Below are 16,941 nucleotides of genomic sequence, written 5' to 3'. Positions count from 1 at the left end.
ACTCACCTCAGCCTCCCAAAGGCGCAGGATTACAGGCTGAGCCACCGAGCCTGGCTTAGAGTCCTCTTAATAAATGTTGGACGGATAGAGGTTTTGAACTCCTGGCTTCAAATGATCCTTGAATGGGTGGGTGGATGGATGGATGGATGGATGGAACCAAGCAAGGCAGAATCATACAAGAAGTTAAGCTGGGCTCACACCTGTAATTCCTGCACTATGGGAGACTGACGCAGGAGGATCACCTGAAGCCAGGAGTTTGAGACCAGTCTGGGCAACTAAGCAAGACACTATCTCTATAAAAAATTAGCGGTAGAGTGGCATGTGTTTTTTATAGTCCCAGATACTTGGGACTGAGGTGGGAGGATCGCTTGAGCTCAAGAATTAGAGGCTGCAGTGAGTTGTGATTGTGCCATGACACTCCAGCCTGAACAAGAGAGTGAGACTCTTTCTAAAAGAAAAGAAACTGAGGCAGACAAGCAGTCAAGTGTTGTGGTCATGGATAGAAGGAAGGTTGTGGCTGAAGGTCCGAGTGGGACTTGGGATAGCATAGACTGACATTTAACTTTCTAATTGGTCATTATGAAGATGTTCCTTATTTTGCAATACGTTGGAACTTCTCTTTACATTAAAAGAAATTGTTATTATATTGTAAAGATGTGGCGTACAAATTAGGATTAGGTACACAAGTAGTCTGTGTGCAGGTGAAGTTTGGGCCTCACTTCCCCTGTTTTTTTTTTTTGAGTTGAAGTCTCACTCTGTCGCCCAGACTGGAGTGCAGTGGCTCACTCATGGCCACCGCAGCCTTGACCTGCTGGGCTCAGGCGATCCTTCCACCTCAGCCTTCCAAGCAGCTGGAACTACAGGCACACACTACCATGCCCGGCTAATTTTTTTAATTTATTGTAGAGGTGAGATCTCTCCAAGTTGCCCAGGCTGGTCTCGAACCCATGAGCTTAGGCAATCCACTCGCCTCGGCCTCCCAAAGGGCTGGGATTACAGGCTGAGCCACCGAGCCCGGCAACTTCCCCTGTTTAGGATAAGGGACCCTTAGTGATGTTGTGTGCCTCCCTGGCAGTGTCCCATTACTGCTAAGCCCTCTCCTGTAATATTGTGATAAATGGAATTTCTGTAAATTAAATATGTTATCATATTGGTGATGTACATGGCATTTAAAATGTAACTTTCCCTTTATTTTAATCAGATTTTCCATAGTGGTCTAAAACATGTTGATTCCTCTTAGTTCACATAAGTCTGCGTTTTATAACCATTCTGTCTTCTTATTACCCCTACTCTGCTCCCCTATCCCTCACCACACCATCCTTTCACACCCACAGCCACACACATACCTACATCTGCTCACATACTCTATACACACCACACACCCCATGGAAACACTCACTTGAACACATACACCTACACTTCTACCCAAACATCCCTTCATGCACACACATACGAGTGTGTTTGTATACATTCTCACACAACCTGCACACTTTTGTGGTCACCTGTTTAGTTAGAAGTATTCAGGGATTCATTACCAGTAGAACTCGCAGCCTCTGTAGAATCCCCTCTTCACAGAAATGAGGCATTTTTTTGTTTATTTATGATTTGGCCCTTTTCTTGATTACTTCCTGAAAGGACTTGAGGCATTCAGTGTTCCTTTTAAATAAATGGTTGACTTTTTTGGAGGATTGATTTTGGGCCCTCGCACACATCCAGGGAATCTGACACCATCGTCTGCGAGGGGCTTTTGGCACATTGTTGCATGTACTTTGAATCTTAAAGTACCTTCTAGCTCTCCCCGGGGACTAATGTAGCATGAATTATTGAAGTCCTCAGAGATCTCTAAATCCTATTTTAGGCATTAGTTCCATACCCCTTCTAAATCTTTGATTGGACCTGTTAACACGCAGCCAAGCTACTGTAATTTGGTCTCGGTTTCTTTCCTGCATTTGTTCTCACTGTAGTAGAGACCATCCCAGGAAGTAATGAGAGAAGGGATGAGTAGAAGCAACCATGATCCTGGGTAATTGAGAACTGGCTCAAACCCAGGGTGGGCATGGCTTAGGTCAGGAGGTTTCCTGGCTTAGCTTTAGAACAGCTAGAGCACTAGTAACCTTGCCTCAGCGTGAGTGCGTGTGGATGAATGTCAGTTTTTTGGTCCTAGATATTATTTACAAAGCCACACAAGCTACTTCTGGAACCATCTAGAATAGGGAGAAATTTTTCTTAATTTAGGTGAATAAGAGGACAGGCTTTGAATATGTATGTGTGTTTATGTGTATATCTATTTAAATATAGAAATTAATATTAAATATTACTTGTTTCCTGAAAGAAATTTTAAAAAGATAGAAAAAAGTTAAAAGATATAAAAATTTTAAAAGAAATAAAAAAACTTGCTGACCTTATCATCCACAGAAAACTACTGTTAATATTGTGTTGCATACCTAATCTTTTACCAAGTAGATGTATATATTTATGAAAATTGAGACCATAGTGTTGATACAGTTAGAATCTAAAGTTTTATGATTAACTTTATTATGGCCATTTCTCTTGTCATGAAATATTCTTCAAAATGGTATTTTTAGTAGTTGCATAATATCCTATCCTATTTATGTGATGAATTTTCTTTTTGGATTTGTGGGTTGTTTCAGATAACTTTTACTAGTATTCTAGAGTGAATATTGCTATAACTATCCACTCTTGCTCATCTCTGGTTATTTCCTTAGGCTAAATTCCTAATTAGGTAATTATTCTCTCAAAGGGTATAATCTCTTAGTCTACATGGCTAAATTGCTGTCTAGTAAGATTGTAGCAATTTATGTTCTCATGAGCAAAGTTGGAAGGGGCCTCTAATTTTTGTTTTTTGATTAGGGCTAAATATAATTCATTTTGAAGATTTTGTCATTTGATTAGTAAAAAAAAAAATCTCTGTTTTCTTATCAGCAATGGTCTGAATGTAGTCTGATGTGATATTTTAATCAGGGTGTCCTTATTAGAGAATTGCATATAGATTGGGGCATTCCTTAGTAGAGGTGTGGAGAACTTCAGAAAGCTGAGAAAAGGGAAATTGAGGCAAAGAAGGACAAAAATCCTCTGCCGTGCATCTGCCTGCCCTCTAGAGCCATGTTGAAAGCACAGACCCTAACACTATTTTCTGAATTAGCAAGAAGCCCAACATTCTGTGTTCTAAGAAAAACTTCATTCAGTAGCTTTCATCACCAGTTATTTTCTGTACTCAGGTGTCTTTTTTGCTTATTATGTGATAGATTAAAAGTGAGGAAAATTCTGGATCTCCTTGAAAAGCTTGTAAGCACCTCCTCACCTCTGCACTCTTACTGTTCACCTGGAAGGCTGTGCTCGGAGACAGGTTGTTGTAAGGGGGTTGGCTTCCGGAAAGGGCTGGATCAAATGACCTTTGCGGGTCTTTGTATAATATTTTGAGATCTATGAATTAATGTCCTTTGGTTTCAAGGATACAAGGCAAAGAGAGTGTCCTCATTACACTGTTCATGTATGCTAGGAACTTTCCTGAAGAGGATATGCTCAGTGTCCTCTTCGTCTGCATAATAAATGCTAAAGGGAGAGGACAAGGGTGTATCAGCACCTAGCATGGTTCTGGAACAGGCAGGTGCTGGGGAAATACCTGTGGAGCAAATGCGTGTGTTTGGATGGAGGCCCTATGTTTTCTAAATATTTGCTGGTTCATGACCAAGGGCTGGCAGGTGGTGCTGGGAGATGCTGGCAGGCGTCTCTCTCACTCCCGTTCCTGCCATGCATGACTGGCAGCTGGGAGGAACTTCGTTCTGGATTCTGAGTCTGGTGATAGTGTTTTCAGCGTCAAATCGTGCAGAATGTTTTTGATTATTAAAGAAATTAGACTGGTACAGGGAAAAACAACTAGCCACTTTTTCTAAAGAGGGCATTTCCATTTGAGATACTTAAAGAGAAAGGCTCTTTCTTCTGTCTGAGATTGTCTTCTGGCTAGTGTAGTGGTGGGAATTTTGTCTTAGGCGGCCCATTCTCCAATGAACCATGTACTCCGTAGGTAGTTTCTGAACCCTAAGCCCCCCCTTCCCCTGCCCTTAGTGGTGTCCTTCGTCTCTGTTATTTCCACCTTTGTGACCATTTAGCTCCCACATCTGAATGAGAACATGTGGTGTTTGGTTTTCTGTCACTGAGTCAGTTTACTTAGGACGATGACCTCCGGCTCTATCCATGTTGATGCATAATTTATTTTGTTGGATTTTTAAGTTTAAAAAGTAATACATGATAGTCACAATAAGTTGATCACAAGGGGATAGTTTTGAAAACTCTATGACCTTTCTGGCATCCATGTCCAATATCACCCTCATGAAATAGTCAATACTGAGGATTTCATGTGAATTATTTCTTTTTCATACTCAAATTTACATACACATTTATAGGTGTTTTGGTTTGTTTGTTTTTACTGTTTTTAAACCAAACAATGGAATCATACTATACATATTACTCTATAACATGCTTTTTTCATTTACTAGAACTTTGTATCTTTTAAACAGCTGTACAATATTTTGTAAAATGGATACACCATAATTTATTCAATCAACGACTACTGATGGGCATTCAGGCTATTTCCATCTTTCTTTTTCTTTTCTTTTCTTTTTTTGCTGACACGTAATGCTGCATTCGATATCCATGTACATACACCTTTACCTACTAATGCTTTTATTTTAGTTGCATAGAACACTATAAGTGGAATCCTAGGCCAACAGATAAATTCATTTAAAATTTCAGTAGAATATCAGATTATTTTCCAAAAAAGTCGTAGCAGTTTATACTAACACTAGCCACATAGTCCAGCACCTGACCCTCCACGTCCTTGTCAGCCTTCAATGGTATCAGACTTTTTACCAGTCTAGTGGATGGAATTGTTGTCTGATTGTTCAGTACCCTCAGAAGAAATGCATTTCTATTATTTCACCAAGTTTGCATCTTCAGTATGGGCATCTGTGACACAGGAATATCTCTTTCACCCAACATACACACAGATTTTTCTGTTCTTTTGCCTGGTAACAGTTGAGTGTGTCAGCTTTTGGAGAATCAAGGCACAGTAAGGACAGGCAAAGCCAGGTAAAGATAAGACCTAACTAATCTATATTTCATTCTCTGTTGCGTCTTTTTTTGGGGGGCAGATATGAGGAGGGCATGTGGGCTCCCAGTTCTTTCTCATCAAAGCCAATGCTTTCTCAGCTACGTGGTGGAATTTCGCTTTTTTCATGACAGCTTATTGCCTCTCTCTCTCTCCTCATAATTCTTGAGACCTCAGGAAGAAAATTACAGAAAAATATTTCATGACGGGTAATACAAAGCTATTAATCACCAGGCCAGGCTGTCAACTCATCAGGAAAGAGGCAGGGTAGAGTTGAGATGAAGGCTGTGAGGACTAAAAGAGTTAATATGAATTCCTGAGTGAAGCATAGGAGTCTGGTACACAGGACTACATAAGTATTTGCTATTAAGATTATTAACTTTTATTGCTGTACACTGAAGTAGTTTGAATGTCACATAATCACAAAGCGGGCAACTCTTTTGGAAGAAGGGTGAAGAAGAAACAAGGCTGTAGAAAGAAAATTCCACATCTTAAAAAAAAACTTAAAAATTAAAAAAAATTTTAAAAAAACAGAAAGAAAAGCCATGAAAGAAGTGGATAGAGTTGTGGATCCTGTGAGTAGACTCAGATTTTTTGTCTGTTCCTGGGAGCAGCTCATAGAAAATGGATTTGATTGAGTCAAGCAGGGATGTTCCCAGGGCCTACTGCAATGGGACCACAGTTCATCTTTGATGTCTCTTTTACCTCCCCAGTTAGATCATTTTTTTCCCTCTTGCTTCTATCTTCATACCTTTATCCAGTGCTTGGTGACCTGTGATTGGCAGCAATACCTGATGAAGTGTTTCTTGACTGTTGCCCCCAAGGGAGAAAATAAGTGAGGGTCTGCATGATGTGTCTCCTCAAGGGGGCAAGGGTGTTGACTTCTTGGCTTTTGACCCCTGCACATTTATAAAAGCATCCTCTAGTACAGAAGAGAAGAGACTCTTACATAGTAGGAGTTGAGCTGTTATGGTCGAAGAAGCCTGGAAATGGCCAACCCAAGTCTACTGGTTGACAGGCGCCAAATTTGCTCTGTTATGTGTTGTCAGGGATATGGTCATATAAGCAATGTAGCAATCAAGTTTTGAAAAATTTTAATGATGTGGGAAAATGTTTACAATAATGATACAGGAGATAATGTATAATTATTCATAATGGCAATAAATAGATAAAATATTGAAAGAAGTTACATGAAAATGTTAATTATGATGATCTTGGATAAATGAAATCATAGATTTTTTTTGTTTCCTTCTTTGTGTATTTATACGGCTTTTATATATAAATCTAGTTTTCCAAAATGAGTATATATTATTTTATTTAATAGAAAAAGAAAACACAGTAGTTACAGACTATAATCAACAGAGATATTAATATAGAAACAATCTAAATGACCTGTGATAGGGGATTGGCAATGGCCAAATGAAACGATGGTAGAGCCATATAATGACACTGTGCAATTATCCAGTGTCAGCACCTGAAATTCAAAGATTTCCATTATATGTTGTTAAGTGGGAAAAAATGTAATAGGAAACAAAATACATATATACTACATTCTATAGGGCAAATGTAAAATGGATATATATGGATATATACATTTCTTGAAGAATATAAATGAAGCTGTTATGGGGAATAGGATTATTGGTAATTCTTTTGTTTTTTGCTTATCCTTTCTTCTAATTTTTCTATAATAAAGCATAAATTACACACATAATAAATGAATGTTTCTATAACTTAAAAAATAAACTTCCAGAGAATATTCTTAGGATAATAATATCTTATAAGAGATAGTTGCAAACCATATATTAAAAGTTATAAGCAATATTGCCATCTGGTGGATTGAAAGAAAAATCTCACTCTCTTCATTTGGAATTAGGAAATGAATGACATATTATCTGGTATGTTTCAGACAAATGCCTAGGCAATGATAGTGACTTTAAAAAAAAGTTCCCTGATTCACATAAAAAAGAAGTAGTCCAGGGACCAAGTGGGGGCCCAATAATGGGTACAGCTGTTTGATTTTATTTAAAAGATTTTAACAATATCTGTTTCACTAAATGCATTTGCAGGCACACTTATCCCTAAAGACAATTCTGAGTTATCCATTTTATGGATTATGTAGAACAAAGTTTTTATTCTAAAATAATTTTTTCAACTATTTGGCATAGTGCTCAGCCCATAGTAACACTACAAAGATTTGTGAAATGAATAACTTCTGGTTGATTTAAAGCAACCAACAGTTGGTGTGTTCTTACAGAATATAAATTAATTTAAATGTGAATCATTCAAAGCATTAGTTCTCTTGGTAGGCCAACATGAAACAGTAAAATGCTTCACAGAACCCGTGATGGTAGTTTATCTGCTATTTTGGGTAAACTACTCCTCCGGTTTCTATTACCTCAGGACTCACTTCTTTATTCCATTCAACCCACTCACTGAATTTAACTTTTCTCACTCACATTTTTTATTATGTGCATAAAAATCTAAATATTTTGATAGTATCTCTGTGGAAAACCACTGTTCATGTCTACCCTATCCCATTCTTCCAAATTTCCCAGAAATCCCTGTGGTAGGATATTGTTCTTCATTTGGGCTGCTATAACAAAATGTCACCAACTAGGTGGCTTATAAATAGCAGGAACTTATTTCTCACAGGCTGGGAAAGCAGACCCTCACCAGATCCTGCCGGTGCCAGGATCTAACCACCAGCAGATTCGATATCTGGTGAGGGGCTGCTTCCTGGTTCATAGACAGAGCCTTCCTGGTGTGTCCTCACATGGTGGAAGGGGCAGGGCAGCTCTCTGGGGCCTCTTTTATAAGGGCACTAATCATGTTCACAAGGGCTCGGCCCTCACAACGTAACCACTTCCCCAAGGCTCTGCCTCCTAATACTATCGCATTGGGGGCAAAATTCAACATTTGAATTTGGGGGGGCACAGACACTCAGGCCTTAACTGACAACTTATTGCCTTTGGAATCTAGTCCTTGCTTTTGTCTCACACTGCAGGTGAGCTGATCAACCTCGCCATGTACTGTGAACGGATAAGGAGGAAGTTTTGGCCAGAGTGGCACCATGATGATGACAACACCATCTATGAGTCTGAAGAGAGTAGCGAAGGCAGCAAAACCCATACTCCCCTGCTGGATTTTAGCTTCTACTCAAGGACAGAGACCTTTGAAGATGAGGGAGCAGAGAACAGTTTTTCCAGAACCCCAGACACGGATTTCACTGGACACTCGCTGTTTGATTCTGACGTGGACATGGATGACTACACAGACCACGAACAGTGCAAGTGACGGCCAGCCCGTTGGCCCTCTTCCTTCGGAGCTGCCACTCCCTGGGGTTGGTCCAGTTTCCCAGGTAGAAATCCATCCGAGCTGGGAGGAGACCTTCGTTCTTGGCACAGTTTCCACATGCTAACTGGACTGTAGCCGCCTTATTTCTTTTTTGTACAAACAAGACACAGAACAATTCAGATGGCTCCATTTAAAACAAACAGGCCAAAAAAAAAAAAAAAAATTAATAATGTCAGCATGGTTCCTGAGATCCATTTTTGTTTTCATTAGAAAACTAATATTGTGTGGTAGAGAAGGCAAAAGAGCAGGTTGTCAACTGATAATGTTCACGCTGATCCTCGTCAACTGAGGGCTTAGTGACAAGATGGTTTCTTGAACCTCTTTCATCCGCCAGGGTTTGAAGTGATGAGAGATATCATCAGAAAAAAACTGTAGGAGATCAATGTTTTATGGGTGGCTGCTTGTAATTTATGTGTGTATATTGTTATGTTGAGACCTAAGTCAAATAAAATCCACAGCAATTCGATGAACACCTACTATGTGCAAAGCACTGAGCTAGGTGCTAATCAGTACACGTTTTATTCTAAGTTTTGCCAGTGACGGGATGTGTGATTTTGAGCAAGTCTTTTAACTATTGTGTGCCTCATTTCTCCCACCTGAAAAGTGGGGATGACAATACTCTCCACCTACCTACCTCACAGGGGTGTCGTGGGGATTCATGCAGTAACAATCGTATGGCGCTTTAAACTTCTTGGAAGTGGTGCGACATAAACACAACATTTTATTCTTTATCGCACTTCATATGTGTGAAGATGTGAAGGCCAGGGAATTCCATATCCAGGCAACAACAACCAGGGTCATGTGCACAAGGCAAGCGGGTGAAGCACACACAAAGGAATGGTCAGGACTTTGACATCATTCTTCTTTGTAATCTTGCCTGAATCAAAATCTTTTGTTGAAAGAACATTGAAAATGTTTTTACAAACTATCAACAACTACAGTCATCAGTTCCACAGTGTATTTGCAGAAAAGGGTTCTTTTCGTTGCCTGAGCTCACACTGGCATGTTGTTCTTTGTTGACTGCAGAGTGCTAAGCTGCCTGCGTTTGATTTATTTGGAGAGAATAAATCTCAGGAATATGGTGGGTTTCATAGAGGTGAAGAGGAAACTTTTTGACAGATTTTTGTAAGCAAAAGCTTGCTAACTTATAATGTCTTGTTAAACACAAATCTTGCAAAGATGTATTGAAAAAATGAAGTAGGAAGAGGTTCGTGTTACTTGTATTATAGCACTCTGTACAGTGATAGACTATGCAGTTTTATTAATGCAACCTTTCTGGCGTTTTCAGCCATTGCCCAGTGAGAGGAGGACAGCTGAGGGCGAAGCTTAGTGTTTCTCCCTTCTCTTCTCTGTTCTCCCTCTCCACCCCCCGCCCCCCAGCTCCAAAGAGCACACTAACTGCTGGGTTATCCATGTTTGTGAAGGCACTCTATCTCTAAAGACATAGTCTTTGTTGGCTCAGCTATTTTCCAGGGAAATATGGGCAAAGATCCTGGGGTAATGACTGTGGATTTGGGCTAGGACAGTGTTAAGGTTTACTCTCACAGACAAACTGTTTTGCTTCTGACGGACTAGGTAAGGATTGTGCATGATGGGGTCAGAGAGGCACTTCTTAAAAGATGGCAACTTCAGAAAATTTATGTACTTACTTGAAAAAAAAACTCTTTGAATATAGCATTTATAAAACAATCTTAAAAGACTACTGTAGGTTCACAAAGAACATTTTGAGGCTGTTTACCAAGTAAGCAATTGTGTAGGGCACTTGTAACTGGAAATAAATGCTGAGATACCATAAGTTCGAAATTTTGATTCTACAGAAAATGTAGTTTTTGATATCTTGTTAAAAACCATTTATATTTGAGGGGACTATTTGATGCCTAATGAGAATTTGGTGGAGAAGACATGAATGAATAAGCCTGTTTTGAGTCTCAGTGTCATTTGGAGGGGTTATTTCCCACTCCTCTAGAAAGTGTGTCCTAAGGTCAACTGGTAGCACTTCTGTGTGACTATAGACACTCCTGGACTGAAAATGTGATTATAATGAATGGGTAGACTGTAGACCTGTCTTCACAAAGACTGAGCTTCCCTTTTCCTATCACATTTCAGTTAGAAAGAAATATGTTTGAAATTTGCGCTACAAGCCATCTGTTCTTACGGTATAGTTCCAAGTGTGGTGTGTTTTTACTCCAAGAATGATTAAGTTATGAGTATGTAGACTTATGTGTGTGTGTGTGTGTATGTGTATATATATATTAATTGGACAGCAACTATGTGGAAAACCAATTTTCAAAGTGAAGTTTTAAACAATTCATTCCATCTAGGTACCTCCTACAGGGGTGTATGGATGTTGCCACCTGGAGTCTTAGGCACTTGCCTGACAGCTTCTGACTGGGCACTCAACATTTTGTAGGTTTCAACTTGATTTAAACCTAGGATATACCTCAACTTTACTTTCCCAAGATGAGTTAAGAAAACAAAATGATCAAGCCTAAATCACCATGGTGTGGGTCTTTATTGAGAAGAATTTAATTTTATGTGCTTCATTCTTAAGCTACCCAGATTTGAAATGCTCTCCAATTTGATGAACATGTGCTACTTATAAGAAAAAACAAAACAAAACAAGAGGTTTGAGGACATTTTGGTCATCTGGCTTACTTGATCAACTTCTGTGTTTCTTTTTGCTGGAAATTAACTTGAAGTGTGATCCTTCATGTTATCCAATGCCTTTGGTTGGACAGAAGACCCATGGACCACCTGTTCTTTCGTACCTCTCAGAGTAAAAGTAAATTCTGCCCCTATTTTACCTCCCCCTGCTCACCCCACCCCACTTACCAAGATTAATGAGCAGCAGCAGCATGCTTTACCAGCCATCAGAATAGATATAAGGACAGTCTACATTTACGAAGAGATCAACTATATTTATTGTCAGCTTTGGCCATTTTGTTGTTGTTACATGATGAATTGTGAACAGTGACACCACCAAGGTCATGGGCTGCCCAGGAGACTGATTACAGACTTAGAACAATTTGTACTTGAATCACACCTGCAGTCTAGTCCTCAAGTGAGCCCTCCTTGTGTATGCTGAAGTATTAGGATATGTTTTTGTGAACATAAAGCTAGGGGTCAAGGAAAGGAAGTGCTAAGGGTTTTAGCTTCAAGCCTAGATTTGTTTAAGAGAAAGTACAGTGACAGAAATGGGCCATGGATTCACTCTAGAAAGCTCTTTACTGGCTTGGTGTATATACATACGTACCTATTTAAAGGGCAGGATCCCAAAATGAATGTCTTTCACCTTGCCCTTGATGGTTCTTTCCATCACGCTGCCTTGGCTTGGTTTTCTTGAAAAACCCACGCTCCCTGAGAAATCACTCCACGTTCACAGAACAAGCACATCCCCATTCTCTCTGAGTGTGCTTCGAATCCTCCTTTACTCTTGCATGTGCCATCAGCCTAGTCCAGGCCAGTACAAGAGACCTTTCTTCAGTGTCTGCAAGGCACTGCTTGGCTCTGTGAAGAATAGCAAGATGGATTTCTAAATCACGAAGATTCCTCATTCTTTATTAAGCATCACTCGCTGAATGTTCACTGAGCATCTGGTCTGTGCCTGACCCTGAGATCCACACCAGGTATATAATGGCAAAGAGAGCAGACAGGACTCTGACTCCAGGCATCCTCTTTTACATGCATGTCCGTGTCCCTGATCTGTCCCACCCATCGCCGTTGGATTAATCTTTCTAAAAAAACTCTCTGGCCCCAAGGGGATGTCACATTGCCTCAGGGTGAGGGTTACTCCTTAGGGCCCGGTGTTCTCATTCCCTTATTCACCTTGTCCCAGCGCACCTCCAGGAAAGCCATCATTTGCCATTTTCTACACCAGCCTCATGTGCCCCACCTCTGCCTCTGTGCAAACCAGTCCCTCTCCTGAAATGCCCCACCCTCCTCCCCACTAGCTCAAATCACACCTGTCTCTCAAAGCCCCGACTTTGTCAGTTCTGTGTGAAGACTTCCTGCTCTTTATAGTCTGTTCCTCCAGAAACAAAACAATCATCATTTCCTTCCCTGAAGGTTGGATAGGAAAGACATGCTCAGAAGGTGGGCCACATACCATCAAATAGTGATTTTCCATTTTTGTGTGTGTCAGGGACTCCATTGATAATCTAATGAGAGTTCTATGTCATATTTCCAGAAGAGCACATATATGCAAATATATTCAATTTTACATATAAATTCAGGAGACTTAGAGGCCTCCTGATTATTCACGGTTTCCTTCCGGGGCTGATGGACCCCAGTTGAAGAGAACTTGTTCCAAAGAGTCTTTGTTATTGTTGTTAGTGTTTGTTCTTGTCTTTAACATAGGAGAAAAAATGGTGTGGGATATGCAAGCAAAAATAATCTCTATTGTTATCCACGTTGAGTATCTTATGAGTGACAGTAAGGAAGAAGAGTTATCTTATTTGAGAAAATGTTTTGAATTTTGAAAGTGATAGAATTTTGTTGTTGTTGTTATCATTATCTTTTAACCACCCAAAAAGTTGACTTATCAAAATGAGTTCAGGGCACAGTGAGCTTCCTGTCAGCCCTGAAACCTACCATCTCTGCATGGATAGGCTAACTGGCCTGGGGCTGAAGGTGGGATGGGAGAGGCTGGATTTTTCCTCACAGGAGAAAGATCTGCACAATCAGGTCTTTCGGTATTCATTCATTCATAAAACAATTGTTGAGTGTATTTTCAATAAAAGATTGGTGTCTTTTGTTGATAGGAAACAACTCAGGTTCTTCTTCCTTTTGTTTTTTTTGTTGTTTTTTTCTTTGCAGAGTGAAAGTATTTTTATTGTTCCAGCCTATGATGCAGGATCCTTTGTTCTCCTTTATGTACAATACTCTTTAAGTCAAACAAGAACTGATAAAAGTACATTCAGTGACAAATACTTCTGAGTCTATATGATGAGCTCTAGCAACTATCTTTTACAGGTCCAGGCATCAAATGTGTGTGCTTATGAAGAGCTTGAGTTTTATTCAGCTGCTTCCAGTGGTCTGGCTGAAACTTGCACAGTTTCTAAGGATGTCTTTGGTGGGTGGGAGGGAGGAGCCTCTTGGCTGTAGAACTTGTGCTAGTGTTAGAGGTAGATGTAAACACATGTGGGATGTTTTTCTCATGTGTATTTCTTACCAGGATCTTAGGTATTTGGTCCCTGACTTTCAAGAATATCTTAAAGGTATTTAAATGTCCTCATTCTTTACGATAAGGTTACTGGAACCAGCAATATATTGACCTTAGTCCCTTTGAGATGATTATAGAGGGTACTGAAACACAGCTTAAAGGAAAGGAATTCACTGTTTTGGAACTGACAGTGTGACTTTCTCATCCATTCTGACTTTTGCCAAGGCCGGGAACTTGTCCCCAGATCCTACTGCTGGCTAGACCATGACAAACTAGGTTGCTCAAATTTCATGAAGATTTTTGCCTTAAATTTACAAATTGGTAGAAAATAAAAAGGGACCATTGCAATAAAAAAACAAATGACTTATGCATGTGGTCTAGCCAGCACCAAATTCCTGATGATTTTAGTGAGGAGACAAGCCATCTAGAATAAAAAGATGGATATAGTACCTTGGTGTTCTGTATGCAATTAAATAATTTCAGCAATGAACCTAATGGCCATCTTGCATTTTTGAAATAATCCACTAACTGTAGAAATGTATATTTACCATAATCAGTTAATTTTATGAAAAGTATGTATTGCTAAATATGACTAATTCACCTTCCACCCCTGCTGGCAAACTTTTATTTTTATTTATTTATTTTTACTTCGTGGCTCTGGAATAGAGTAACTTTCGTTTATTAGTAACGTTTAAACCTTTTTCCTTCTTTAGCTGTGTTTTTGTTTTAATTACCCTATGACTTAAAAAAAATAGAATCCATCTTCTGAATTGCCATGTTAATTAATGGGGCCTAGAGAGGGAGCAGAGGGAAGATAATTGTTCATTGGAGGCTTAGAAAGAGGAATGCTCTGGGTATTAACTATCTCCCTCTTTAAAAATCAGTTGATGGGCTTTCCCCCTTAATAGTTTGGAATTGGAAGTGTTCTTTCATATTTGCTTCTACACCCAACAAGAGATCATATTTGGCTTATTAACACATAAACCATGTCCAAATGGTTGCGTTTTTTACCTTTAATGACTTGACCTGAGATTTTGTTTGCAGCAAGTAGTCGAAAGACAATGCGCAAATTTTGTCAGACTTCTGCTTCAGTATTGGTAACATGTTTGTGTTCCTCCTGTCAAAATGCTTTTGCCTCAAGTAATACATTTTGTGGGATCAGATCATGCTTATTGTAAACATGTTTTATTCCCCAGTAATCTCTACATCATGCCGAAGTTCTGACGACTTGAATGTCGATGAGGGTGATGGTGTCTCCACAGTGCTAGGTGGGAAAATAAGGGTCTGAGTCTTTCATTTGGTGGTGTGAGAATTTCACTGAATGGGAAGACAGAAAGAAATAGTAACAAATACCAGGGATTCAAGTAACCATGTGGTATGACCATGGTAGAGACGTGTCAGGCACGTTGAAGATTTTCTAGGTGGTGGTGTCTTGCTAAAATAATAAAAAGTACAGGTTTATAAATCAAATACAAATGCAATCTATGTAGAGAAAAATTTTTAATGAGTATATAAGTGGCTGGTGCAGGAAGTGTTGAGGTAACATTTATCTGTATCTTAATTTCTGTGCTTCTGTCCCTAGATGACCTCACCTGAAGTTAACCTAGGATTGGGGAGCAGCTTAGAGGGGCTGGCCCCAATATGTTTTATTCCTTTGGTTTTGGAATTTCCTTCTAGTCTCTCAAAGTGTTTGTGGCATATATTTTCAGTTTTGTAAATATGAAATGTACAAAGTAATGTACAGTTTGTTTTAGAGAAGTCCTTTAAGTGTTTGGAGATGGCCCATATCATGCCTATTAGGCAGTGGTCTCCAAACCTTTGTGCTTAATTCCTCCATCAGTAAAACTTTCTGAGCATGCCCTTCAGTGTATTTATTTATGATCTATACATATGTATATATGTATACACTGCTGTATATGTATATACTGCTGTACTGATGTATACATTAAAAACCATAGCAAGCATAGAACTTTAAAAGTATATTTTCTCGATAGAGAAAATTGAGTACAATAGGGAGTACCAGAAAATGAGAATGGGACAAGGGGTCTTTAGGGGTAGCACCTAGCAGGCTGTAATTGACTAGAGGGTGTGCAGGTAACATTTGTAGCAAAGCAGATATAAAATAGGCATGGATGCATGATCTTAGGTTAAGATATTTAATTATTTTTACTTAAAATAGGCATTTTTGGTTAGGGGAAGAAAAGGGTGAACAATTAGATGTTACTTCTAAGAGTGGTCTTTTAAATTCTGCTTTTGGGACTACCTGATCTAGAATGCCTTGAAAATCCCTGAAAGCTTTCCTGATATGGTGATTTAAGCAAAACAAAAAAAAAAAAGAGAGGATGGGGAGATAAATAATACAAATGCAGGATGTATTGCCTGAAAATTTCAGTTCCAATCTGAAAAGCATGCTTTGATAACCCTGGTAATTCATTATCTCACTAATTACATGCCTTTCTTCTCTTTGTTTATAACCTCATGTCTCCAAATGGGTGGAAGATGTACAAACTTATTTTCAGATATGCGAGAAAGGGGCAATGTTGGCATAACTGGAACCCGCATTTCAGCTGCTTGGGGGCTGATAGGTGAACACTACTTGGAAACATTCACCTGCACCATCTGTTTTGCAAACACAATGAATAGCATCTTGATAAATGAAGACCCCAGTGTGGAGACAGCTTTCAGAGTGTTTATTTCTGGACCTATGAGTTACTTTAGTAGAGTTATTGTTAGTAGTTTATAAAGCCATATTTAAACTTGTACACTTGATTGTAATATAGATCTGAATTGTGCACTATGTTGATTACTGTATATAAACGTGGAAATTATGTATATTTGGTCTTCATGCTGTATGTATTTGGTGTGTAAATGATAACTAATGGATATGAAATATCTTTCTGTGAATGTCTTTATTCCCATTTGCTTCTTTTTTGCAAATCTGAATGTTTAAACTTTATACCCATGGGGAAAATCTAAAGTGTTTGCATCTAATATACTGTTAAGTGGTTGTCTCTTAGATGATGGGGAGAATAATCTAGTTGTAAGACTCTGGTATAATTAAAACAGAAGTGATGCATTTTTTAGGCATATGATGTTCTGATAGAATTTCAAATGAGTGTTTTTGAAGAAGAAAGCCAGGTCTCTGGGATACACTGTCCCACCCGCTTCTGATTTTATTTCATGCCCAGTGTGCCTCTCAGAGAGTTGTGAAGAGTGAGAACCGCTGGTAGAGAGAAGACAAGGAGAGGAGGGAGAGCTGGGAGCACGCATTAAGACCTTTACTAATGTCAAGGCCTTA

At 39.2% G+C, this 16,941-nt stretch overlaps 1 protein-coding gene across 1 annotated transcript in view; it reads left to right on the top strand.

Annotated features, from left to right (window-relative positions):
* The window catches only part of FAXC (failed axon connections homolog), an 81,507-nt gene extending 64,777 nt beyond the window's left edge, over positions 1-16,730 (top strand). Inside the window, exon 6 of the mRNA XM_008065822.2 lies at positions 8,133-16,730. Coding sequence (XP_008064013.1) covers positions 8,133-8,422 — 290 coding nt within the window. The 3' untranslated portion in view covers positions 8,423-16,730. The remainder of the gene's footprint in view (positions 1-8,132) is intronic.
* Positions 16,731-16,941: the final 211 nt, after the last annotated feature.

The sequence above is a fragment of the Carlito syrichta genome, unplaced genomic scaffold (genome assembly GCF_000164805.1).
Source record: "Carlito syrichta isolate Samal-C Ts95f unplaced genomic scaffold, Tarsius_syrichta-2.0.1 Scaffold104742, whole genome shotgun sequence".
Taxonomy (NCBI): Eukaryota; Metazoa; Chordata; class Mammalia; order Primates; family Tarsiidae; genus Carlito; species Carlito syrichta.
Note: the sequence above shows the minus strand (reverse complement) of the source record. Positions and strands in the feature narration are given on the sequence as shown.